Consider the following 25,437-nt stretch of genomic DNA (forward strand, 5'->3'; position numbering starts at 1 on the left):
AAAAAAAAAAAAAAAAAAAAAAAAAAAAAAAAAGATATTGCAGAAACATTCAATTATTAAATAAATATTGAAGACTTGAAGAAAAAACTAGAAAGATAATAATGATAATAGTTAACACTTAGATAGTATGTATCTGACACTGTACTAGTGCTATATGTATATAATAGCACAATTAATCTTAAAAATTTACCCCCATGAGGTGGGTTCTACTGACATCCTCATTCTGCAGAAGACAGGCTAAAGGGATTAAGTGACTTGCCCAATGTCACCAGCTGGTAGGCAACAGAGATGAGACCCTCATCCATGCCATCTGGCTTCACTCATTATTCGTAACCTCACATTTTACTGCCTCTTTAAATGGTGATGTAAACCAGAAATTTCTCAGTGGTCAGATAATGGGCAATTATTTTTCTTCTTTAAATTTGCTAGGATTTTACAAATGATCTGCCTGCTTTGTTTATCCATTTGATAAAATTTTGTTGTTGTTCTTATTTAGTTTCTCAACAGCAGAATTTCTTAAAACACAGAGTGGCTGAGTATTAAATTTCATGAGGCACCAAATTCTTGAATAAGAACATATTTTGAAAATCTAATAATAAAATCTTGAAATAATTATGTTCTTACCTGGGCCATTCCAGCAATGAAGGCAAAAGGGCTAAGAAGACTTAATACCCATCCCAAAGACAAAGGAAGTTGTCTATATAACACAGTGAATCCCAGACATCCCCAAAATACAGTGAAGAGAAATCCAGCCAAACCAGCGAGCATAGGTTTCCTTATTAACACACTCATGAGGAAAGCCAATGCTATCTGAAGGAAGAAAGAGTTCCAATTGGTATACTTTTCCTTGAAGAGTTATGAATTCATCAATTTCTCACATTGTCAAAAATTTTCTCAAAACATATAGAAAATAGGATAGAAAATATAGTGACTACACTAATATCCCCAAGAAACATTATTTGTTCATATATTTGTAATCTGAAACAAGTTAAGAGGTAATATGTTTTACCAACTCACCAAAGAAAGGCCGTATAAGCTAAAGAGTGTGAATATCACCATGAAGCCAGTATGAAATATAATTGGGATTGATGTTATGATCAGAGCCATAAAAATGGACATAACAAAGATGAAGCAAATATAGGTCAATCCCCAGGAGAGCCTATGGTAGAAACAAGGTGTTAGTTCAACATGTCACACACATAAATGTTTGGAGAGGTAATATGCAAAATGGTTAAGAGTACAAGCTCTAAAATCAGGGCAAAATTTATTCTAAACGGGTAGCCATGCACATTTTCTGACTATTGGCAAGTTACTTATCTTCTCTCACTCTCATCTGTAAAATGGAGTTTTTCATGGTATTCATATGGTTGTTCTGAGAAATAAATGAGATAATGCTTTTGAAGATGTTAGTTTAGCATAGTGGCATAGAAAGTAGCCATTATTATAATTATCTTTATAGCTGTAGAACAAATTTTATATTTAATTAAATATATTTAAATATACTTTTATTCTTTCAGTTAAATGACTACATAAAATGTCAGTGGAAAAACAGTGACAATCTCCCCTTTAAAAATACTAAAGCTTTCTAAGGTATACAATTCTTCTGAATGTTTAACAGAAATCTTTCCAATTTAAGTAAAGCTCATTTCATTTTTTATCCTTGTATGTCTGTGGACATTAGACAATGTATTATTTTTAAGAATCAGAATACCATAGTGCTACTACAAAATGTGAAACTAAAATAAAGTGAAAGGTATCATGATGCCGGGCACGGTGGCTCACGCCTATAATCCCAGCACTTTGGGAGGCTGAGGCAGGTGGATCGCCTGAGTCAGGAGTTTGAGATCAGCCTGGCCAACATAGTAAAACCCCATCTCTACTAAAAATACAAAAAATTAGCTGGGTGTGGTGGTGGGCGCCTGTAATACCAACTACTATGGAGGCTGAAGCAGGAAGATCGCCACCCTGGAGGCGGAGGTTGCAGTGAGAAGAGATCATGCCATTGCACTCCAACCTGGGCAACAAGAGTGAAACTCCGTCTCAAAAACAAAAAACAAGGTATCATGATGATTATAGTTGTACAACTGTGATTGAATGTCAAAGTAGCCAAAACATTGTTGCTTTTGAAAATCTCTCAAGTAGATGGAAAGGTACATTTTAAACAACCACCATATGATCCAGCAAATATACCACTGAGTATTTTTCCCAGAAAAATTAAAACTTATGTTCATACAAAAACCTGTACATGAATGTTCGTAACAGCTTTGTTCATAAGCGCCAAAAACTAGAAACAACCTGTATCTCCTCCAAAGGCTGAAGAATTAAACAAACTGAAATACATCCATACCATGGATTTTATTACTCAATAATAAAACAAACAAACAAACAAACAAAACAAACAAACAAAAAAAACCAAGCTATTGATAAATGAGAATTTGGCATACTTGAGCCTTATTTGGGCAAAGTAGTATCATCTACTGAGCTAAGTAGTAAATTTGTGCCTGATCAGATAGAAAGGAGAAGGGATAATATACAAGAAGTGTGAGGGCTTTACAAGAAATATAGCAGTTTTACCTCAATACCTGGGATACTTGCATTTGGCAATGGGTTCTTACGAAAATTTAAAGAACAAAATTTGCAAAGCTATATTTTTTTAAGAAAATTATATCATTTTATTATTTAAAAATCTATTTTCCTTGTCTTTGAAAAGAGGACAAAGAGCTTGTCCAAGACACCCTCTCCAATAACAGATGCAACATATCAACTAATAAAAAAATTATATCCAACACAAAATCTGGTATCTTGTACCCTTGTACAGTTTTATATCAGGGAAGAATCATTCAGAAATTTAGATCCAATGTTTGAGGTGATGGATATCCCAATTATTCTGATTTGATCATTATACACTGTATATATGTATCAAGATGCCACACATACCCCACAGTATATACAATTATGATGTATCAATTAAAAATAGCAAAAAAATGACAAAAAAATCTGAATCCAAACTTAATACTTATCTACTGTAAAGCTAATAATATGGTAGGGATTTCTGTAGTCCAGTTTCACAAAAGGCTTTTTCTATCTCCTTTTCTCCCTTGTCATTAAATTCATTTTATTAATATTTTTGAGTTTTCTAGCACAGTCTCTGAAAGAGTGCTGTTTTCTTAGGCTTGATTCCTGGCTTTATTGCTTATAAGTTACAGGTTTTAGGGAAAAATCTTAACTTTTCTCTACTTTAGTTCTCTTACCTGTAAAATGTGGATAACAGTTCTATCATCCCTAGAACATGGTAAAGTACTTAAACAATATTATTATTTCTATAATTATTAGACTATAATACCTCATTATTATTAAATATTTACTTTATTACTATAATTGTATACTATCTCAAAGTCTAGGGGAAAAAGGACAGTACTTAAAGGGATGGATGAATGCATAGATACATACATAAATGCATAGGCTAGATAGATAGATGGAGAGAGATGCCTTTTACCAGGCACTAACAAGCACCAAACATTCTACTGTGTGATTTAAACATATTGCTTCATTTAATCCTGAGACTGTTTGATCAATTCCACCCAAATAACATTTTTACAGACTGTGACCTGGCCCCAGTGACACTGTGGTAAATTCATTTATTGTCCAAAATTTTTTGAACCTTTTTCTGCTCCTCACTGTTATGAAAAGCAGCATAATTTCCCATGTCACTAAATGTGAGACTGTCACTTTGACTTGCTTTGATCTCATGGTGGGCAGAACATACTTCTTTCCCTCTTGACTTTAGTTTTGTCCATGTGACTTACTTTAACGAGATTTTATTATATATGATGTGAGCAGGAGCTTGCACAGAGAGACTTGCCCCCTTGTGTTTCTGTGGTTGAATGAGAAGACCATGACCAGCTAGCCTACTGGCCCAAGAAGGAAGTGAGTCACAGGAATAACACGTGGATCTAATCTGTACCTTGAATCCAAGTCTGGCCAAGCCCAGACTAGATCTGCCATACTGCAGACAAATAAGAAAGAATAAATAATTGTTGTTTGAGGTTGCGGGGTTTGGGGTGGTTTTTATGCAGCATTTTTCTGGCAATATGTAATGATCATACATTTTTCTTCAACTCAGGGAAACATAAACACAATCCTTACTTATTTTCTACTGCAAGCATCTTAAACTCTAATGCAAGTAAGGTGATTAAATTGAATACATGCAAGAAAACTTGTGAGTACATCCAATTTTTTAAGAACCTAGTTTCTTTAATGATTAATGTATGATATACAATAAAGTAGCAACTTAACTTACCAGAATGCTGACTCTCGGAGACCCATTACTGTCATCAGTTTCTTAAATTCTCCTCTTTCCCTTGCAACATTTAATGATGCAAAATATATAAAAGAAGAGAAAGAAACTAAGCAAGTAAAAATAAACCATTCATTCATAATTTCTCCCTTAGAAATGAAAGGTAGCATCTTCATATTTATTCCAATAACTGATGTCAACTCCTCCATTACAGAATGATTTGTTGTGACCTAAATTGGGACATTAACACATTTATTATATTAACTATAGACAAAATGTATTAGAAAACCACACACTTTTTATTTTCAATTTCAGTATTTACATATTCTCATCATTTTAAAGTATGGTGAATTATTAATATCAGAACAATCTTAATAACTTCTGGTACCAATTGACATGAATTATAAGAATCATTTGAGAAATTACTGAAGGTCTATCATGCATAATATACTGTGCTAGGTGATGGGGAAACAGCAGCAATTCAGACAGAAACACTCTTCATTCTCATAGAGCTTTACATTTTGTAGCACAGCAGCAGAAGAAAGGAGAGGTATTAAATAAATCGTTGTATAATAAATTGTTTAGTTACAATTGAGCAACCATGTCAAACGAAAAGTAAAGGAAAATCAAGAAAGGCTTCCCTAAAAAAGTGACATTTTTACTGAGTGTTGAAGGCTGTGATCTTTCCTAAACAAAGACTGTGCGGAGAGGGTTGAGGATGGAGAAGAAAACTCTGAGCAGAGTAAACAGTATATGAAAAGGAAAGAAGGTGTATAGTGCATTGGAGCACATAAAAGAGGCTCCTGCCACAAAATAAATAAATAAATAAATAGACTGTAGATAAGGCTAAAGAAATAAACCACTCCCATAGTTTAGGCAAGATATGATAATGATGTGGCCTTGTGCAGGTGGCAGAACTGAAGTACATAGATTTGAGCTTAGAAATAAGAGGCCAGGTAAAAGATTGGATATGATGAGTGAGACACAGAAAATTTTCTCTGATAATTCCCCAGTCCCTTTTGGTCAACTAGGTGGTTTTAGCATTCACTGAGATAGGGAAAATTTTATAAGACTCAGTCATATTCACAGACAAACATTCACATTCAGTTTTGAGCATACTAAGTTTGAATTGCTTGAGACATCAAAGTAGAGGTATCCAGCAGACAGTCAGATACATGGAGCTAGAGCAGAGGTCTAGCTCTTTTAGTCCCTAGCTCCTTTAGAAGTCAGCAAACTTCAGTTCCCAGACCAAATCTGACCCACCACATGTCTTGTATATCACATTTTATTGAACACAGGCACACTCATTTGTTTGTGTTATCTATAGCAGCTTTCATACTAACAGCAGAGGTGAATAGTTACAACACATTTGGCTCCCAGAGCCTAAAATATTTACTGTGCGGTCCTTTATAGAAAAATGTTGCTAGTCTACAAGTTAGAGTTCTTGGAGTTATCAGCATATAAATTATAATTAGAAGTATGGGGATGAATGAGACCATCCAGAGAAAACATATAGGATAGAAAGAGATGCCTGGGATAGAACTTTGTGGAACTACAGATAGAAAGATGTAGGAGTGTAAGGGGAGATAAGTTGGTAAGAAGACTGAGAGGGAAAGGTTAGAAACAGAGAAGGGAAATCAGGTGAATCCTATGTTATTTAGTTGAGAAATCAAGTAAGATGAGGAATGAAAAAGTTGTTAATTGACATGGGAGTTGTTATTTACCTTAGAAAAAGCCTTTTTGATGGTATGGTAGGGATAGATAATATTGACTTGAGTTGAGTCAAAGGAGGACAACCCTTTCAAGAAACTTATCCCTTAATAGAAGGAAGTTAGGGTAGTCGTGTGAAGAGGAAAGTGGATAAAGGAAGGTCTCGACCATAAGTGAAGAACTTAATTTTAAATCCTGAAGAGAAGAATCTAGCAGAAAGGCAGAGATTGAAAAGAGGAGACAGAAACAAAAGTCCACAGTTGAACTTTGCTGATGAAGTTGGGAGGGATGGGATCCAGACTATGAACTGAGGAAAGACATTAGGGATGAAGACAGAGAAGGAAAAGAATGGGTGTAGAGGGTTGTAGGTCTGCAGTTTTATAGGGTTTATGTTAGTTAGGAGACATTCCCGTCTGACAGCTTTTATTTTCTCTGAGGATGAGAGGCAAAGTATTACCTCCTAAGAGTGTATGAGTAGGGTAGGGGACGAGGCAGATATTTAAAAAGAGGGAAAAATACAGATTTAAAATATAGCTTTGAAGTTAGGCACGTACTTCTATAATTGCAGCATTAATTGCAGCTTGAAAAGCTACAAACCCATTTAGCCAGTACTTTGCCAAGTAACAAAAAATTTCACCATGTATGGCCCAACAGTGTGCTTTAAGGAAGAAGAAAAACATGTCCATAGTTATATAATGGAGTCAATTGCTGGAATCAAAACTTTAACTTTGGCTCAAAAATAAAAATATCTAAATGTTAGCTCAAAGCCTATGATTATATGATATGGAGGATTTTTAAAGTACTCTACAAAATTGGAGAAAAAAGAATATATGATGCCAGGCGCAGTGGCTCACGCCTGTAATCCCACCACTTTGGGAGGCCAAGGCAGGTGGATCATTTGAGGTCAGGAGTTCGAGACCAGCCTGACCAACATGATGAAACCCCATCTCTACTAAAAATACAAAAAAATTAGCTGAGTGTGGTGGTGTGTGCCTGTACCCCCAGCTACTTCAGAGGCTTAGACAGGAGAATCACTTGAACTCGGGAGGCAGAGGTTCCAGTGAGCCAAGATCGCACCACTGCACTCCAGCCAGGGTGACAGAGGGAGACTCCGTCTCAAAAAAAAAAAAAAAAAAAGGGACATATGAATAGTTGCCAAAATAATGAGACTCATCCTAAGTTAAAGACTGATGATTTGGGAGGCCGAGACGGGTGGATCACGAGGTCAGGAGATCGAGACCATCCTGGCTAACACGGTGAAACCCCGTCTCTACTAAAAAATACAAAAAAAAAAAACTAGCCGGGCGAGGTGGTGGGCGCCTGTAGTCCTAGCTACTCGGGAGGCTGAGGCAGGAGAATGGCGTGAACCCGGGAGGCGGAGCTTGCAGTGAGCTGAGATCCAGCCACCACACTCCAGCCTGGGTGACAGAGCGAGACTCCGTCTCAAAAAAAAAAAAAAAAAAAAAAAAGACTGATGATTAAGTTCAGGGGAAAATGTATATTAATTATTTACACGGTTGTATTAATATTCCTAGCAGTCATTCCAAACAGGGGATTCCGTGAAGTACCAAAAAAAAATTATAATCAGTTTTCATACAGTTACCTGTGTATTCAGTGTATTCCTTTATAGGTGGGATTCTATATCCCCAATTAAACTTCAGCTGATATGAGAAAGTATCACGAAATATAACTACCACTACTTCATGGTACTTTTTTGGAAGTACTATATCCATGGTCTCTTCGTCTGGTGTCCCAATGACTGTTCTTCCTACCATGTATGAAAAATATAAATAAATAATCATGTAAACTTATTACTAGAGGACACAAAAACAAAATACAATGGCTTATTTTATATAAAATTAGTGGTATTACATATTATTTCTGGATAGTTGCCTCTTAGTAAAAGGCTGAGTGAAACTCAATTGTTTTAATTTCAGTGTAAATACATGAAAAGACACAAAGGATATATTGTCTTTTAAAAATTTGTAGCATATTGTTTTTAGTGTGATCTCATTTTGGTAAAGAAAAACTGAATTTGTGTGCCTATGTAAGCATAGAAACATATTCTATATATGACCATGTGCATATTTGCCTTAAAAGATACACACAATTTGAATGAGGGGTAGGGGAGGAGAGGAAGCAGTGGTGAAGACGAAAGGAAAAGCTCTCATATTTTTGCTTCATACAAGTTTGTACTATTCAACTTTTTTTAAAAGTAGATATTACTTTAGTAACTAAAATAATTTAGGAATTAAAAGGAAAAATAGTTAAGGTAAGCAATACAAATACTGAGAATTTCGTGTTTTCTTTTTTTCTGCCGAGATTATAAACTAGTATCTATCACATGAAAATAGTATGCTAGAAGTAAATTGTATACAAAGAATCAGAGTACAAAAACCAAAAAGTATAGTCTACCTACAGATTCTCTGAGGTCAAGAACACTCTCTAAGAATTAAGTTTATAGTAATCAGTGCATAATGAATGAGTTTACCATCTGCAGGAGTAATCCACCCAATAAGTGTTTAATAGATCTATTACTAACAGAAGCTTTGAAAATCACTGAAGTCCAGTTAGTGCCTCCTTTTTTACATGTTTATGTATTATGTTCTCAAAATTTTATTAATTTTAAATTTCACTCAGGGTGAAGTCTACATTAAGATGAAAAAGCTGTTTATTTTATGCTGTAGCCATACCTTTCAAAACTCCTCATCCTTCCAAATATAGAGTCAGGTGGTAAAACTTTTATGAGGACAATGCTAACATCACTGATTTTTTCTAGAGGTATAAAAAATACTGTCAAGGCCAAACCATGAATACTTATGCTAAAAAGCAAGAGTTAGATAAATGTAGAGTAAGACAGTGAGAGAGGAGCTGTGGTTGGAACAGGCCAGCATGGTAGTTGGAATGAAGTACTTTATATAAGAAAGAGGCGGAGTCCAATGGTCCATAAGACTAAGACAGAAAGTGGCAATTAGCTTACACTGTGCATACAGGAAGAATAGTCCCTGAGGCTTCAGTAAATGCTTCATGAGTTCAGAACAAATGAGTTAAATGACAACACAAAGGAAGCGAGTAGAGACAGATCAGGGCAGAATCAACACTGTGGTGAGGCAGAACATGTAAACAATGCAAGTAAGGGGAGGCCAACGGAAGTCAAAGCTCCAGAAACTGCAATGAAGAATTACAAAACAGGGTAAAGCAGCCAGGGATAACAATACCCATTCCAAAGCTTGCATAAAATAATTAAAATTCAGAATTTGGAGGTGTCCCTTGGCATGGTAATCCAGACACCAAAAAACTAAAGAAAAGTTTCAGAAAGACAAGAAAAAGCAGTGACTGGAGCTGAGATATTAACAGATTGGATAAAATGTACAAAAGGATGAAATGGTCAATGTTCAGAACACTAGCAGAATGAGAGTTAACAACAAGAGAAATTTGATAGTAGGCTAAGATTACTGAAGAAAAGAATATTTTATCCTGATACCTTCCCTATGCAGGAGCAAAGGCCTCTATGGAGCAGGCCAGAGACCAGAGCTGACAGCCAGTAGTTACTCCTAATGGCAGTAGAGATATAAAGGATGGTAGGCAAAGGTCTCGCACAGTAAGTATGACTCTCAGATGTTCTTATTTCTTTATAAAATGCATACATCAAATTAATGCAGCAGTCTACATAACATAGAGACATCTATTTTCTGAGTCCAGATATCCAGAAAAAGTCTTATGGGGAAAAAAAAAAAAAGCCTCACTACTCTATGATCAAGGGCCGTGAATTTGTTGACGTTCAGTAGCCAATACCTGATTTGATTTTAAATAGATTTTACATGCCCTGAGCTATACATTTTAACTATTTTTATACACCAAACAGTAATGCTTTTTTAATGCCACTGCTAAGCTTGAGTTTGAATTTCAAACATCTTTGATTTATAATTCCTATATACTGGGAACTATATTTATTTCAATCTCAATTGAAAATAATTAAAAATCCTTAAAAATTTTTGAAACTCTTTCAATTATAGAATACCAACTCAAATAGAAAGTTTTTTAAGTTAAGTTTGGGAAAAGTGAAATTTGTATCATCTAAAATGGGTCAAATATTTTTTTTTCCTCCTACTGCAACAGCATGTTCTAGTATAAAGGGCAAACGGCATGTGTGTCATTAAAAAAAAAAAGAGAGAGAGAAAAAAATATCAAGTAAATCTATTTCATCTCTTACCCACCTACCCTTAGCCTCACACCAACCCCTGTACTGTATATATAATGAGAATCTTTGCCTCAATTGAGAATGACTGACCCATAAGCTAGATAAGTAAATTCAACCTGCAAAAAAAACTTGAACATTTAAGTCACATAATACTGAAACATTGGTTATTGGACAGCACACCTTTCATAAAGGAAGCCGAAGCCATCTTATTCATTATCCTTCGTGTTACGTTACTGACTGGTGTATATGCCACTACCAGGTCAGAGTCATTAAACTGATCCACACTTCCCAGGACTTTATAGGAGGTTGTTCAGGAAAACGGGTAGCTCTGAAGTGTTCCGAAAAGATGCACAAATATAGCCCTAGAAACAATGTTATTGTCCATTCCTCCAGCACACAAAAGAGAAATGAGCCATGTTATAACGTAGTCCAGACCAGTGAGAAACATCCAAACACATTTTTAAGGCAAAATGTATTGTCATTGAGCATAGCTTCATTTCAGTCTGTAATTTTTTTCTGTCCCAATTAATATCTATCCTTTAAAAAAAACAACACCTTTTCAAAAATACACAACTTTTGAGATAATATCAACAATTGTAATCAATCTTAACCCAGTGATTTAGCATTCCTATTAGTGGGACTGCCACTGATTTTATGTCCTCATATTTGAAGCAACGTAAGTATATGGCAGCACATAGAACACATTCTTGCCAAAAATATTTAACCAGAATTGGATCCTGCTTTTAGAGCCAACTCACTGTTTACAAAAAATATAGATGATAAAGGGATGACTTAAATGACAACATGGACAGGCAATCAGATAAAAAGACAACATGGAATATTCAACAGGAAAACTAGTTTTGTCTCATCGGTTCCTGAACAAATCAACCTTAAAAGACATTTTGGGGGAAATCTGGAAAATTGAATTTGGCCATGGAACCAGATGATATGGAATTATTTTTAATTTTGTGTAGTGGGATAGTGGTGATGTAGGGAACCAGGTTCTTAATTTTTGGAGACACTAGCTAAAATATTTAGCCATTACATAGATTTTGGGGAAGAAGAGGAGACAGAGAGATGAAGCAAAGCTGGCAAGATGCTAACAGCTGTCAAATCTGGATGGTGGATGTATAGGTGTTTATTGTACCAATATTTCCACATTTCTGGATTCATATTTTTTTAATTCTAGTGAGTGATAAATATAGATGTATCCTTCTTCAGTATATGAACCAAATTTTTGATTGAACTGCTTCAGAAGCTATTGCAGAGATTTAAAAGGACGATATGAATCCTGTTAGTTCCCACTGAAATGGTATTGACTATTTCTGAACAGACTGCAATCTCTACATGGTCAAGGCAGATCCAGTTATGTCTCATATTCATGTCAGCATACAATGTCTTAATATTCATGTCAGCATACAAGAAACTCAACAGAATGCAAAGGTATTGACAATCTGTGATCTTGTTCCATGAAACCACTCCATGTTGACAAAAAGCATGGCTTTGAAGAGATTCCAAAAATAGTTTGCAAATTTTTACTCAAAGATATTTTCCCAGTCTTACCAAATAACATGACATTAATCGAAATGTTCCCAAACAGTATCAGGGTTTGCCCATTTAAAAATCTATTTTATTTTGCCTAGCTTATCTTTCCCCTGGCTGTCCCTGCCCCCAACACAGAAGTTAGCTAAAGGGGTAAATCAGAATGACTCTGAGATTTGAATGCATTAATTATGTGGAAAACGGCTGGTTCTATTCTGCAACAGATTATTTTTCAGGAGCTGTCAGATGAGCTCTTTAGTTAATTTCACCTTTGACACAAATAGTATCCTATTTTGCAAAATATATCATTTTGCAGTATTTAGAATCTCAACTAGCCAGTATGATAATTAAAAATCAGAATTTATAAATAAGAAAAGTAATAAAAATGACATAATACTATATGATGGATTTTCATTTATTAACCATGAAAAAATATATATAGTGAATCATACCAATAAAGTCTCTCTTTTTATTCTCCATTTTTAAAGAAAATTCTTGTACAGAAGAGCCTGAATTTGTTGACATACACTTATCTCTTTTTTAACCATTTTGTCCTGTTCATTAACAGGGTAAAGTAAATATTGTAGTGCAATAACTAGGGGAAAAAAGAAAAAAAAAGAAAGTTCAGTTACAGAAAGCCTTTGAACATTTTGAAAGCATAATTTTCAGATGCGCCAACTAAATGCCTTATATGACATTGTAGTAACATATTCAATCAGGATTTTAAAAAAGAATATAAAGTATTAGTGATTGTAAAATGTCTTCTCAGCTGCTATTTCTCTCCAGGCTTTTATGGCTATGAGGGAGATAAAGGCGATAGTATATAAGTATAAGTCTTTTCTCCTTTTGTCTCAGGAGTCACTTTTTTTCTGTGAAATCTTAACATTACATCCACCTAAAGTAAATCCCTCAATAAGATCTTAGCAATGTTTAGAATCCAAAAACCACTTTCTCTTTACTTGTTAAGAAAAAGAAGTTTAACAGGAAGAAATCACTTTCTGTTCCTTGTCAGTCAGCAATTTGACCACAAGCAGTCTTATTTTGAATTGCACATTTGGCACATTTATTTGATATCTTGTTAACCACTGGGCAAAGCAAAGTCAAAAACACTATGGTCATTCTTGGAATCCCAAAAAGCTAATTCATTAAATCTCCATTTATGAAGTAAATATGTAAGATACATACAGATTAAAATCAAAAACATCAGCTAATATGACTAGAGTAATTGATTTGTAATAATGATTCTTATTCTTTGTTTTCAGTTTGAAAATCCAGAACTGATCATTTAGTATCACAACTATGACTATTGAAGTCCATTTGAATAAATGTTGATGTTATATACAAATTATAATGTTCAGAGAGAACTTGCTATATTTCCCTTTTTTCATAAAATAAAATGCAAAGCCAGCAAAACCCAATATAATCTCTACATTCTAACTTAAGAAAGTAGAAACATTAAGACACCAATCTTCACTTTATGGATGCAGAGGTCTACTTAAATAGCTCCATAAGCAAACCACAAAAACATTTTAAAAGAACAAAAGAACACAGAAAAAAGGAACTTGCTGTAATGCTCACACATTCTAAAGAAGTAAAACCTTACAAATTCTCCAAAGGATATTCAGAGCAGTGTCAGAGAGAGAATTTATTGTCTGATAATATTTATATACACCTCTGAATCCATCCATCTTTCATTTATCACACTAAAATGTTACAAAAGTTTTTAAAATAAAAGAATTCACTAGTACTATAACATAAAGCATAAAATAATTTAGAACATCTGAATAATATAATTTTTAAAATTTCAATCAATATGTTTGGCATTGGCTATATACTTTATATCTTAATAATCTTATGCGAAGTGAAAATGTAAAACAAATTTTAACTTACAGTTAAGAAAATAAGAGAGAAGTATTTAGAAGCACTTGGATCCACTCGTCTCTTTTCGTCCAAGAAAACAATGAAGAATCCTTCAAGGATTCCTCTACAAATGGTTGTCTCTTTTAAAACTGTTTTTATTCAGTTTGGCTTCTGAAAAGCCATGGTCTGTGTGTAGAACATGCCAACAAATTCTGTTGGTTTTTTTCCTATGTTTTTCTTCTTGTCCAGTTACTCTTCAGAGACCTGAATGAATTGTTGGCTGAGTGTGTCATGTGGTATTTGTTTATTGCTCTATCTTTCTGGCATACACACACAAAAAAGAGATCAAATTCAAAAAGAAAAACCCACATATTTACAATTGCATAGATAACTACATATTTACAATTGCATGACTTTTAATAATTAAAAATTTGATAGCCAAGCTAAAAAAGGAGCAAATTAAAGAGAAAGTTGACCACAGAGAGAGAAAATGAGGATTACTCATCTTAGAAATCTGAATCATTCCAATGAGAAAGTTTTATCTGAAAGTTAACTACATTTCAGTTAAATGGTTCCTTGTATTCACTAATTCCTATGTACTAGAACGTGTTCTAAGGGTTTAAATGAATTCTCCCATTTGATACTTAAAGCAAACCTACAAAGTTGGTACTCTATTTATATTCGTTAAACAAATTTGAAAGGTGGGGTTAACAGGTGAAGTTATTTGCAGATGTTTAAATAAGTGTGAAGCCAACAGATGAGTCCAGAATAGTGTTTGGACTCCAAGATCCCTTACTCTCAACTACCACTATGAAAATGGTACTAATCAAGACAATGGTATCTAATACCCATTTTAAAAGTGTAGTGGTATAGACTAGACGGGCATAACTTTAATGATTTTGTTACTTTTTTTTCAGCTACAACTAAATTGGATATGCTCAGAATGGCAAATAACCCCTCTTTATCAACGCTGAAAATCTTATTATGTGATTTTAACTATAATAACACATTTCCTGGTATGGATACAGAAGCTAATGACCATTCATGAACATGACAAAGACAGAAAGGGTAAAGGACTCAGAGACTCTTCAAATTTTCATTAGGAATACAGAAATAAATGGTTCCTTTAATTGTAAATGTCACTAACAACAAAGGAAGTATACTTTAATTGCTTTCCTTTGTTGTTAGTGACATTTCTCTTCCTATTCAGGCAAAATCATTACTAGAAGTAAAAGTTCATGAAATAGACAACACGAAACTTAACCTGGTTCCAATCCCAGACATTAATGGTAATATTCAGTTAAATGGGTGGGAAAAACAACTAAAATCATACTATGATACAGACATACACCCTTTCTAATCACCAAATTTTTAAAATATTTTTTATTTCCATAATTGCTGTGATTTGAATGTCTCCTCTAAAATTCATGTTAAAATTTTATTACCAATGAAACAGTATTGAGAAGTGTAGCCTTTAGAAGTGGTGATTAGGTCATGGGGGCTCCACCTTCATGAATAGATTAATACATTATCTTGGGAATGGACTCCTGATAAAAAGGATGAGTTAGGCCCAATTCTCTCTCTCTGTCTCATTCACCTTTCACCTTTCTACCGTGGGATGACCCTCACCAGAAACCAGTGCCATGCTCTTGGACTTCTCAGCTTCCAAAATTGTGAGAAATAAGTTTCTTTTCTTTATAAATTACCCAGTCTGCTGGGTACAACTAAATCTGTGGTGTTCTATTATAGCAATAAAAAACATGCTAAGACAATAATTTTAGGGATTTCAATCTCCAATATGGTACAGTCAGGAGTCTGAGACCTGCATTGCAGACCTGTCACTCATTGTCTGTGTCCCTTGGAGAGGTCATATAAAATCCTCAGGTCTCTGTTACACATTTATAATAGGATTTGGATCCTTTTCATTCTAAGCCTTTGTATATTTATAATTATACAGTTCTGCTACAGAGTCAGAATGTTGAAATACTCCAGATTTAGGCTTATGCACATCCACATTATATAATACCAACTAGCGCCTCCTCATCAAACTCTTCCTTACTCTTGAGTCCTTGACCCCTGAAAGCATGATAGCTTTCAGCAGGTAAATGTACTAATTAATGAACAATCAGAGGCAATTTAGCAGAAGTTGTCCTCCACATATCTCTACTTCATTCTAATTTCCCAGAGGAAACTGAGCCAATTTTTCTCTAAACTCAACACCGCTGCATAATCCTTCAATCAAATTCTATTACCTAATCTAAAAATCTGGCTCTCTTGGTTATCTCTTTTTATTTTATTGTTAACTTCTATTATAATCTCTCCTCTCCTTCAGCAGATTATAGCAGGGACTGCTCTAATCTCTTCTCTCCTTCCATCTTTCTTTAGATATGTCTGGCAATTACATATGAGAAAATATTGTCACTGCCAGCTTTCTTAAGCTACCTTATCTTATAAAGTATCTTATACATTAGCTCATCTTCTCACAATTATTGCCAAAATTTCCATTGTATTAATTTCCTAGGGCTGCCATAACAAAGTACCACAAACTGGGTACCTTAGAAATTGATTCGCTCAAAGTGTTAAAGTCTAGAAGTCCAAAAATCATTGTCCTATCTGAAAAGCCATGCTCTCTCTCCCAGCTTCTGGTGATTGCCAGCAACCCTTGTCATTCCCTGACTTGCAGATAAATAACTCTAATATCTGTGTTGTCATTACATGGCATTCTCTCTTCTGTGTGCCTGTGTCTTCAAATGGCATTCTCCTGTGCATTTGTCTCTTTCATTCTACCAATTTTGAGTTAGTTTGCTCCTGTTATTCTAGTTTCTCGAGTTGCCATTTTAGGTTATTTGAGATCTTTCTACTTTTTTGATGTAGGCAAATATTGCTATAAACTTCCCTCTTAAAACTGCTTTTGCTATATCCCATTGGTTCTAGTATATTGTGTTCCCCCTTTTTGACCCAAGAATTTTCTTAAAAATTTCCTTTTTAATTGCTCCATTGATCTATTAGTGGCTCACAAGGATGTTGTTTAACGTCCATGTATTTGTACCATTTCCAAAGTTCTTCCTGTTACTGATTTCTAGTTTTATTCCACTGTGGTCAGAAAAGCTACTTGATAAAATTTTGATTCTTTTAAACTTGTTGAGACTTGTTCTGTGGCCTAACATATGACCTTTCCTGGAGAATATTCCATGTGCTGTTGAGAAGGATGTATATTCTGCTGCTGTTGGACAGAGTGTTTTGTAAATGTCTGTTATGTCCATCTGGTCTAATGTGTGGTTTAATTATAATGTTTCCTTGTGGATTTTATGTCTGGATGATCTGTCTATTCCAGTTCCTTACAATTATTTATTGCAGTATATTTGTCCTTTTAGATCTATTTATATTTGCTTTATATATTTCAGTACTCTTGTGTTGGGTACATATGTAAATATAATTATTATATCCCGTTGCTGTACTGGCCTCTTTATCATTATATAATGGCTTTATCTCATTTTACAGTTTTGGTTATTTTATCACATGTAAGTATAGTTACTCCTACTCCTTTTTTATTTCCATGTGCATAAAATATCTTTTTCCATCTCTTCACTTTCAATATGTGTGTGTCTTTACAAGTGTAGTGAGTCTTTTGTGGGCAGCAGATAGTTGGGTTTTGTTTTTTATTCAATCAGCCACTACTTTATGTCTTTTGATTGAAGAATTTATTTCATTTACATTCAAGTTAATTATTGATAGATAAGGGCTTACTGCTGCCATTTTGATACCTGCTTTCTAGTTGTTTTGTAGACGCTTTCTTCTCTTACAATCTTCCTTTGTGTGTAAATGATTTTCTCTAGTAGTATTTTGATTCCTTGCCTTTTATTTTTAATATATCTATTATAGGTTTTTGCTCTGTGGTTACCATAAGGCTGACAAAAAACATCTGATAGTTATGACATGTTATTATAAAATAACTTCTTAACTTTGATAGTAAAGACATAACAAAAAACTGTACACTTAATTCCATTCTCCTCCCATATTTTGAATTTTTGATGTCACAATTTTTATATTTTACATTTTATATTGCCTATTTCTTAACAAATAATTTCACTTATTTTTAATAGTTTTGTCTTTTATTCTTCATACTAAGGATATAAGTGGTTTATGCTCCACAATTACAGTATTAGAATAACAATCATGTTAGCATTCTTGTCTTTAGATTAGAACTCCCTTCAGCATTTCTTACGGGACAGGTCTGATAGTAATGAATTCCCCTCAGCTTTTGTGTGTCTAGCAAAGCCTTTATCTCTCCTTCATTGCTGAAGGACAGCTTTGCTGGATACAGTATTCTTGGTTGGCAGTTTTGTTTTCCTTCAGTACTCTGAATACATCATGCCCCACTCCATCCTGGCCTGTAAGGTTTCTGCTGGCAAAGTCTGTTGTCAGGTGTATTGGAGTTTCCTTATATGCTATTTGCTTCTTTTATTTCTCTATTTTCAGGGTGCTCTATTTGTCTTTGACCTTCCAAAGTTTGATTATAATATATTTTGGGGTATTTTTATTTGGGTTGAATCTGATTGATGAGCTTTCATCTCCAAGTTCCTGTATATTTATATCTTTCTCCAGGTTTGGAAAGTTCTGTTATCATTTCTTTGAATAAACTTCACACTGCTTTGTCTTTCTCAACTCTCTCTTTAACTCCAACAACCGGAATATTTTCTCTTTTAATGTTGCCCCATCAATTCCATAAGCCTTTGTCACTGTCTTTTCATTCTTTTTTTTCCTCCTCTGATTATTTCCAAATAGCCTGTCTTTGAGTTCACTAATGTTTTTATTCTATTTGATCAGTTCTGCTCTTGATGGTCTCTATTTCATTTTTCATTATGTTCCCTGTATTTTTCAGCTCCAGCATGTTTGTGGTTTTTTAAATTATTATTTCAATCTTCATTACATTATCTGACAAATTTCTGAATTGTTTTTCTGCATATTCTTGAAGTTCATTGATCTTCCTTAAAACAGCTATGTTACATTTTTTGTCTGAAAGATCACAATCTCCATCACTTTAGGGTCAGTCCCTGGTGCCTCATTTTGTCCACTTGGTAAGGTCATATTTTCCTAAATGCTCCTGATGCTTGTGGATGTATGACAATGTCTGCACATTGAAGGATTAGGCATTTATTCTAGTTTCCCCAATCTGGCTTTGTTTATGTCCATTCTTCTTCAGGAGATCTTCCACAGACTCTACGGAGACTGACTGTTGTCTTTCCTGAGCCCAAGACCAGTATAGCTGTCTCAGTATTAGAGCATTAAGGGGCATGCTAAGCCCAGGTTTCCTGTGAGTCTTGTGAGAGCTCTGAGATTTATGCAGCTTTCTAGCCCAGATAGACCTGAGGAAGACCCAAGGAGGGTACCCAGGTTGTATGAAAAATCTTGCCAGAAACCTAAACCGAGAAGACTGTTCTGGTAGCTAAGATGGATGCCCATCTCCTACAGTCCCTGGACAGGTGAGGTAGTTCCTTGATTGCAGCAGGAGAGGCCAGAGCTGAGACTGGGGACCCTGGGATCTCCTGTAGAATGGCAGCTGGCAAGCCTATCTTATTGGCTCAGATGAGTGTGCATCTCCCAGCAGGTCTCTGCACAGATGGGCTAGTTCCCTGACGGCAGAGGGATCAGAACTGAGGCTGGTTTCCCTCAGGATCTATTATGGGACAGAGGCTGGAGAGCACGACATGGAAGTTCAGGCTCCCAGGATGCAAGATATGGGTGAGTCTCACTCTAGGTCCTTGTGTGAGCAGTTCTGAGCTGGGACTTCAGCAGAGATGGACTGAAGTCAAGTCACAGGGCAACTTTCAGATTCATTGTCTGCAGTCAGAGGAGGCTCTCTGTTGAGGCACTAGTGTACACGATTCTTTCTGGACTCCTTGGCAGATGGTTTTGGTTGCAGGCTCAAGACCAAATGGGTTTTTAGCCAAGCTCCTTGGGGAATGGAGCCATTTCCAGGCTTCAATCCAGAAGCAAAATCAGCAGATCAGCCACTAGGGTGCTAGTCTGTACTCCCAAAACAACCTCTAGGTTGTGGGATTTGTGGGATCCACTGGGGTTTCACAACCTTATACCTGAATCATGAGGCTCCTGCACAGAGACTTTGGTCTGTGGTGTTGCAGAATTACTGTTGTTATGCAGGGTGGAGGGGTAATGAGTGGGTTACCTTCTATTACGCCATCTTGCTGGCATCATTCTCCCCAGTTAATTTTGATGCTGCTCGTCAATGAAACAATAGTCTACAAAATGTGCATAGAGCAATGAAACAATGGCTTTCACAGAGTAAACCTTCAATTAATGTTAATTACCATTTTTAATGCTTAGTTCTTATACATCAAGTCTCTTTTAACAGCTGGAATTGTTTTACTTCTTAAATATCCCAATTAAAATGCCACTTGTTTTTTGCTCATCTTGATGCTTTCTCCCAGTGGGAATTACCAATGAAATTCTTAAGTAATGATTTAAGGAAAAAAAATTACCTAATTTTTCTGAAGGATGTGACTATCACTGGTTTTACTTTTTGAAGCAAAAGAAGTGAGAAGTAAAAAATTAGATTTGAGACTATGGTTATACCTTTATTTAAAAAGATGATACTCAACACCATTTCTGGAGGTTTCCTTTAACCACCTCTGCCCATCTCCCTCCAAGTTATCCCAGTTAGAATAAAATTTACTTTCAATATTTGAGATAACAAGATTCTGTGCCATTTGGAGAGTGCCTGAAACGTTTCCTATTTTGTGGCTCCTCAAAAAGACCAAAGGAGGGATTTATAACTGATGGTTACAATCTAACTTCAGGTTCTTGTCCTGTCCTTTCTAAGGACCATTCCTGTCCTTTTCAACCTCTAGCCATTCTGCCTTCTTTAAGTTTGGTGAATGGCTAGGACTATCTTCTGGCTCACTCCTCTTACTCTTTGTTCTGACCTCTTGAGCTCTGTTACTGCCTCACCAGTTCTCAAATGAACTAGCACTTGGGTGACTGGCTCAGAAGAGTTCAGTTCTGGCTTCTTAGTTCATTCAGCTCTGGCTTGTTAGACTGCCTTGCTGTCACTGCCACTGCTAAGCGGCCTTACCCCACCCCTTTCTGGGACCAGAAACGTATCCCTTTGGCACAAGCCTCTGCTGCCATCTGGTGGTCACAGTTTCACTCTTTTTCTGCCCCATTTCTACTAGACATACTAACTAGGCACCCACCCACACCTTGCATTGTGCTGCTTCCACCTGGCAGGATTAGAAACTGTGTATCTCATGGTTACTGAGATTTAAACAAACAAACAAAAAACATTTAATTTTAAAGTGAGTGATACAATATTTTTAAATAATCTTGACATTGTCACATTTCAGTGTAAAATTCATTGTCCCCCAGCAGAGTTACAACTCTGAATTTAAATTGTACATTATAAATTCTTTTGAGCTTTAACTAGGCAAAAGAAAACTTTCAGTGGCTTTCTATATAATTCGGTTCTCAACTTCTGTCTCAGTTGTCTGCTGTATAGGTTTTACATCCTCAGCTGCATGAAAATAACCATGAGGACAAAGATAAGATCCTGGGTTTGCATCTTACAATAACTAGATAGATAGATAGATAGATAGATAGATAGATAGATAGATAGATAGATAGTAATAACTATATATAGTTATATATAATAGTAATATATAGTAGTAACTATATATAAAGTTATTGTAATAACTATATATATAATTATAACTTACAATAACTATATATATTCCCCATGGCCACAAGTCAAATAGTAATAGGATTTCTTGAAAATATTATTTCTTTGAACTTCAAAATGTAAGCAAAGCTATTCAAACTTGTGGATCTGTCACACTGTCTTCATAAACAGTTTATTTTTATCCAGGGCACCTACTTCTAATATTTATAATGCAGGCTTGTAAACAGTGATCCCCCCTGCCCAAAGTGAGTAGTCCCAAATTGGGAACTGAGAAATGACTTAAGAATAGCAAATAAATAACTTCACATGTAAGAGGATAGTTCAAAAAATATTCAAAGATAACCTAAGATTAACTCAAAACAGAACTTAAAGAAGACATGCATTCAAATATGCACAAAGACCTTGAGAATAACTCTGCAGATAGAGCCTATAAAACTCTGATAGAAATTATTTATTACAAGATTAGAATTGAAATTTTCTATCTACTACCTCAATCTGAGTGAACCAGAATCAAGAATCTACCTGCTTTGAGCACTGAGTATAAAACATTACTTGTGTATGGAAAAACTACAGAAAATCGTTAGAACTAACTTTTCCACTGACACCTCTGGATAAATGAATCTATTTTCAACCCAAATCAATGCATTAAATCAGTATTTTCAAATGGGAGTAATTTTGTCTTCCTCCCCCTACCCCCACCCCAACCCTCCCTCAGGAAATATTTGGCAAAGTGTGGGGACATTTTTGGTTGTCACTTGGGAGAGGGTGCTACTGGCATCTGGTGGGAAGAGGCCAGGAATGTTCCAAATGCCCTATTACGCACAGGACAGCCTCTCACAACAAAAAAGTATCCAGCCCAAAATGTCAATAGTGCCAAGGTTAACATACCCTGTATTAAACAATAGCAAATCACTTTGGTGCAAAACACGTTTCCTAAGGAGAAATCCAGTATATTTTGGACAAAGGGGAGATGGCAAAAGTTATTATTTTCTGGTCAAATATTAATGGCACTGGATTTTGATATACTCCTTCTATAGCACAATGCTTAACCAAGGCTTCCAATGTACTAGCCACTTCTTACTCATTTAATCCATGATGTCATCAATGGAGTGGACAAGTGTCATGTTCTGTGAAATGTCCAGCTGATCCGGGTCTCTTTTGCAATTTATTGGCAGAAAGAAGGAAACCCCTAAACAGAACCTAGGGCAAAGCAAAATGTATACTTTTGTACACTCCAGGTTAATTCAAAATGTTTCTGATTGGAATGGAAAATGAGCCATTTGCCAAATCAGTGGTTGTACACCATGTGACAGAAACTCTTCTTAATCAGCTCTGGCAAACATAGCACATCTGGTTAAGCTACGCAACTGAAGCCAACAGTTGTCTGAATTTGCTCTAGACTAATATCCTCCTCTAGAATTGAATTTTTGCAGGAGCAAGATTAGTGTACTAACATGGAAATATTATAAAGACCATCTCCCTCCCACTTGCATCTTTAGGTCTTTAAGGGTGGCACTAATTTCTTTCATTCCTTTCCCATTCCCTCTCCCAAATGGAAGGAAGTTAGGAGCAGATCCTGGAATGGGGCTTGTATTAGTTTGCTAAGGCTGCCCTAGGGAGTTGAAAACTGTGACCTGTTTTATGGTAGCACTCTCAGAGGCCAGAGAAATAAGTTCTGTATTTCTGAAGGGGAATACAGGCAGTTCATTTCAGCATCCACAGGAACCTGGAACAATAGCCCATTCTATGGTCCTGGAATAGAAGAAATGAAGGGTTTGGAGTGGCTAACCTGGTTTCCAAACTAACACACTCTTCTGTGGGTACAGTGAAATGCAATTTAGCAAATAGTACCATGTAGGGAGATTTTGGTGGTCTGTCTTCTGACTGTGATATTAACTTGTTTCTGTAGAACTCTTCAGCTGCCTGACTTCTCTACATCATCAAGCCTCCAAGGGATGGGCCCCTTCCAAAGTTGTCTTCTTCTTTCCCAGCAGTGCTTTCCCAAGAAATCAATCACAAACTCAATTTCACTTTACAATATCCTCTTTTCAGTTATTCAGTAGCTAAGATTTGTGCCACTGGGTCTCAAATCTGTTCTCAGAATTTCCTTACTCTGGTCTGGGTAAGACCCCTTGCCTTCTGGCAGTGTGCCTCAGTTAACATTACCTATGTTTCACTATTGCTAGGGTCTTGCTGTACCATTCCATACCCCTTGACTCTCAGCTTGTGAGTGGGCTCCAAAACTAACACTGCTCCCAATATTTATTTCCTTTGCTTACTGGACATCTCCACTTGGATGTCTAATGAGCATCTCAAACTTAACAAGTACAAAACTGACCTTTCCCTCAAATCCTCAAACCTGAACTTCCATGGTCTTCTTCATCCACTTGATGATACTAGTAGAAGACAGGTTCGGAGACATAACTATTGATAATTCTATTCTTCCAGAGGTTCAGACAAAACAAAAAACAAAAACCCGGGTGTCATTGACTCTCTTTCTCCCATACCCCATGTACTATAATCTCCGCCCTCACAATATTCAGAATTAGACCACTTCTCATCACCTTCCTGATTCAACTCACCATGTCTTGCCTAATCAAATGCAACGGCCTCCTAACAGGTCTCTTGTGCTCTGCCCCCTCATATTTGATTTATTTTCAACACAGCAGCTAAATTGTTCCCTTCAAATATGCCTAATGTTGTCACGTCTCTACTCAAAAACCTCCAATGACTTCTGATCTCATTGAAGGTCAATAAAATGTCTGTAAGGGCCCTTTGGTGTCTCTCCGATCCCGTCTTCCACTAGTGCCCCCTTGATCGGTTAGCTAAAGCTTCACTGGTCCCGTTTCTCTCTCAAATATGCCACTCACATCTTGCCTCAGAGCCTTTGTACTTTCAGTACCAACTCACCTTCTCAGTATAGTCTTGCCTACATGAGATCAGTGTGCTTTCATCTGCAGCACCAAGAGTCCTTATCTCCCTCCCCATCATCTAACATGTCATGTATTTTTTAAAGTAGGTAATTTGTCTTACTATAATAAAAGCTCAGTGAGGGCAGAGACTTTTCTCTATTGTTTCAATAATGTGTATGTCTAGTGCTTAGAAAAGGCTTGATTCTTAACTGACATACAATAAAATATTTGTGAATACTGAATAATAATGAAAAGCAGTCTTTCTTTGAACCTTAAAGACTTTATGCACCATCATAGATGGCTCTAAAAACTATCTGGTGTCTTAATTTGGTGAAGGTAAATTCAAAGGCTACATACTTACTGAAGAATTAGAAGATACACATAAGGTCTTTCAAAATTAGCAGACAAGATAACACTAGAAGTTGAGATTTCTTACCAATTTGTAAAGCTTGATGTATAATTTTAATGTCATTCTATCACAAACTTGATTTCATGTACACTTATGTATGAGAATTTAAATGTAGTCAACAGAAAACAAATATCAACTACATATTAATCACATAACAATATCAATAGTATAATTTGGCCAAAGAAATTACTAGCCAATACATACACATCACAACTAGCACTCAACATCTTTTCCTACAACTATATGACAAAGATATATTAATAAACAAAAATTAGATAAGGTGAACCAAAACAATAATGGTATCATTCTGTCGGTAAAATGACCATAGTATTATGATTAATTAGACACATAAGAATTACAAAACAGAAAGGAAAGTAAAATTGCAACCCATGTGAGGAATTCATTTCCTTTCTTTCCTTTTTTCTTTTTTTTTTCTTGAGACAGAGTCTCACTCTGCCGCCCAGGCTGCAGTGCAGCAGCACAATCTTGGCTCACTGCAAACTCTGCCTCCTGAGTTCAAGCAATCCTCCTACCTCAGCCTCCCAACTAACTGGGATTACAGACAGGCATGTGCCACCACATCCAGCTAATTTTATGTCTTTAGTAGAGACAGGGTTTCACCATGTTGGCCAGACTGGTCTCAAACTACTGACCCTAATCATCCACCCATCTCAGCCTCCCAAAGTGCTGGGATTACAGGGGTGGCCCACTGTACCCAGCCTGAGGAATTCATTTTCATTAATTAAGCACATTATACTATAGTCACAACACAGAAATTGGAAAGTCCTATTATCATGAATTTGGATGAAA

General features: G+C 35.8%; 1 protein-coding gene across 1 annotated transcript in view; it reads right to left on the reverse strand.

Annotated features, from left to right (window-relative positions):
* The window catches only part of ABCA10 (ATP binding cassette subfamily A member 10), an 80,447-nt gene extending 66,562 nt beyond the window's left edge, over positions 1–13,885 (reverse strand). Inside the window, exons 1-8 of the mRNA XM_025362437.1 lie at positions 13,641–13,885; positions 12,203–12,345; positions 10,389–10,595; positions 7,611–7,775; positions 6,562–6,665; positions 4,301–4,527; positions 1,018–1,159; positions 625–810 (exon numbers count right to left, since the gene is read on the reverse strand). Coding sequence (XP_025218222.1) covers positions 625–810; positions 1,018–1,159; positions 4,301–4,527; positions 6,562–6,665; positions 7,611–7,775; positions 10,389–10,422 — 858 coding nt within the window. The 5' untranslated portion in view covers positions 10,423–10,595; positions 12,203–12,345; positions 13,641–13,885. The remainder of the gene's footprint in view (positions 1–624; positions 811–1,017; positions 1,160–4,300; positions 4,528–6,561; positions 6,666–7,610; positions 7,776–10,388; positions 10,596–12,202; positions 12,346–13,640) is intronic.
* Between the last annotated feature and the right edge of the window lie 11,552 nt (positions 13,886–25,437).

This window comes from Theropithecus gelada, chromosome 16, assembly GCF_003255815.1.
Source record: "Theropithecus gelada isolate Dixy chromosome 16, Tgel_1.0, whole genome shotgun sequence".
NCBI classification, from domain to species: domain Eukaryota; kingdom Metazoa; phylum Chordata; class Mammalia; order Primates; family Cercopithecidae; genus Theropithecus; species Theropithecus gelada.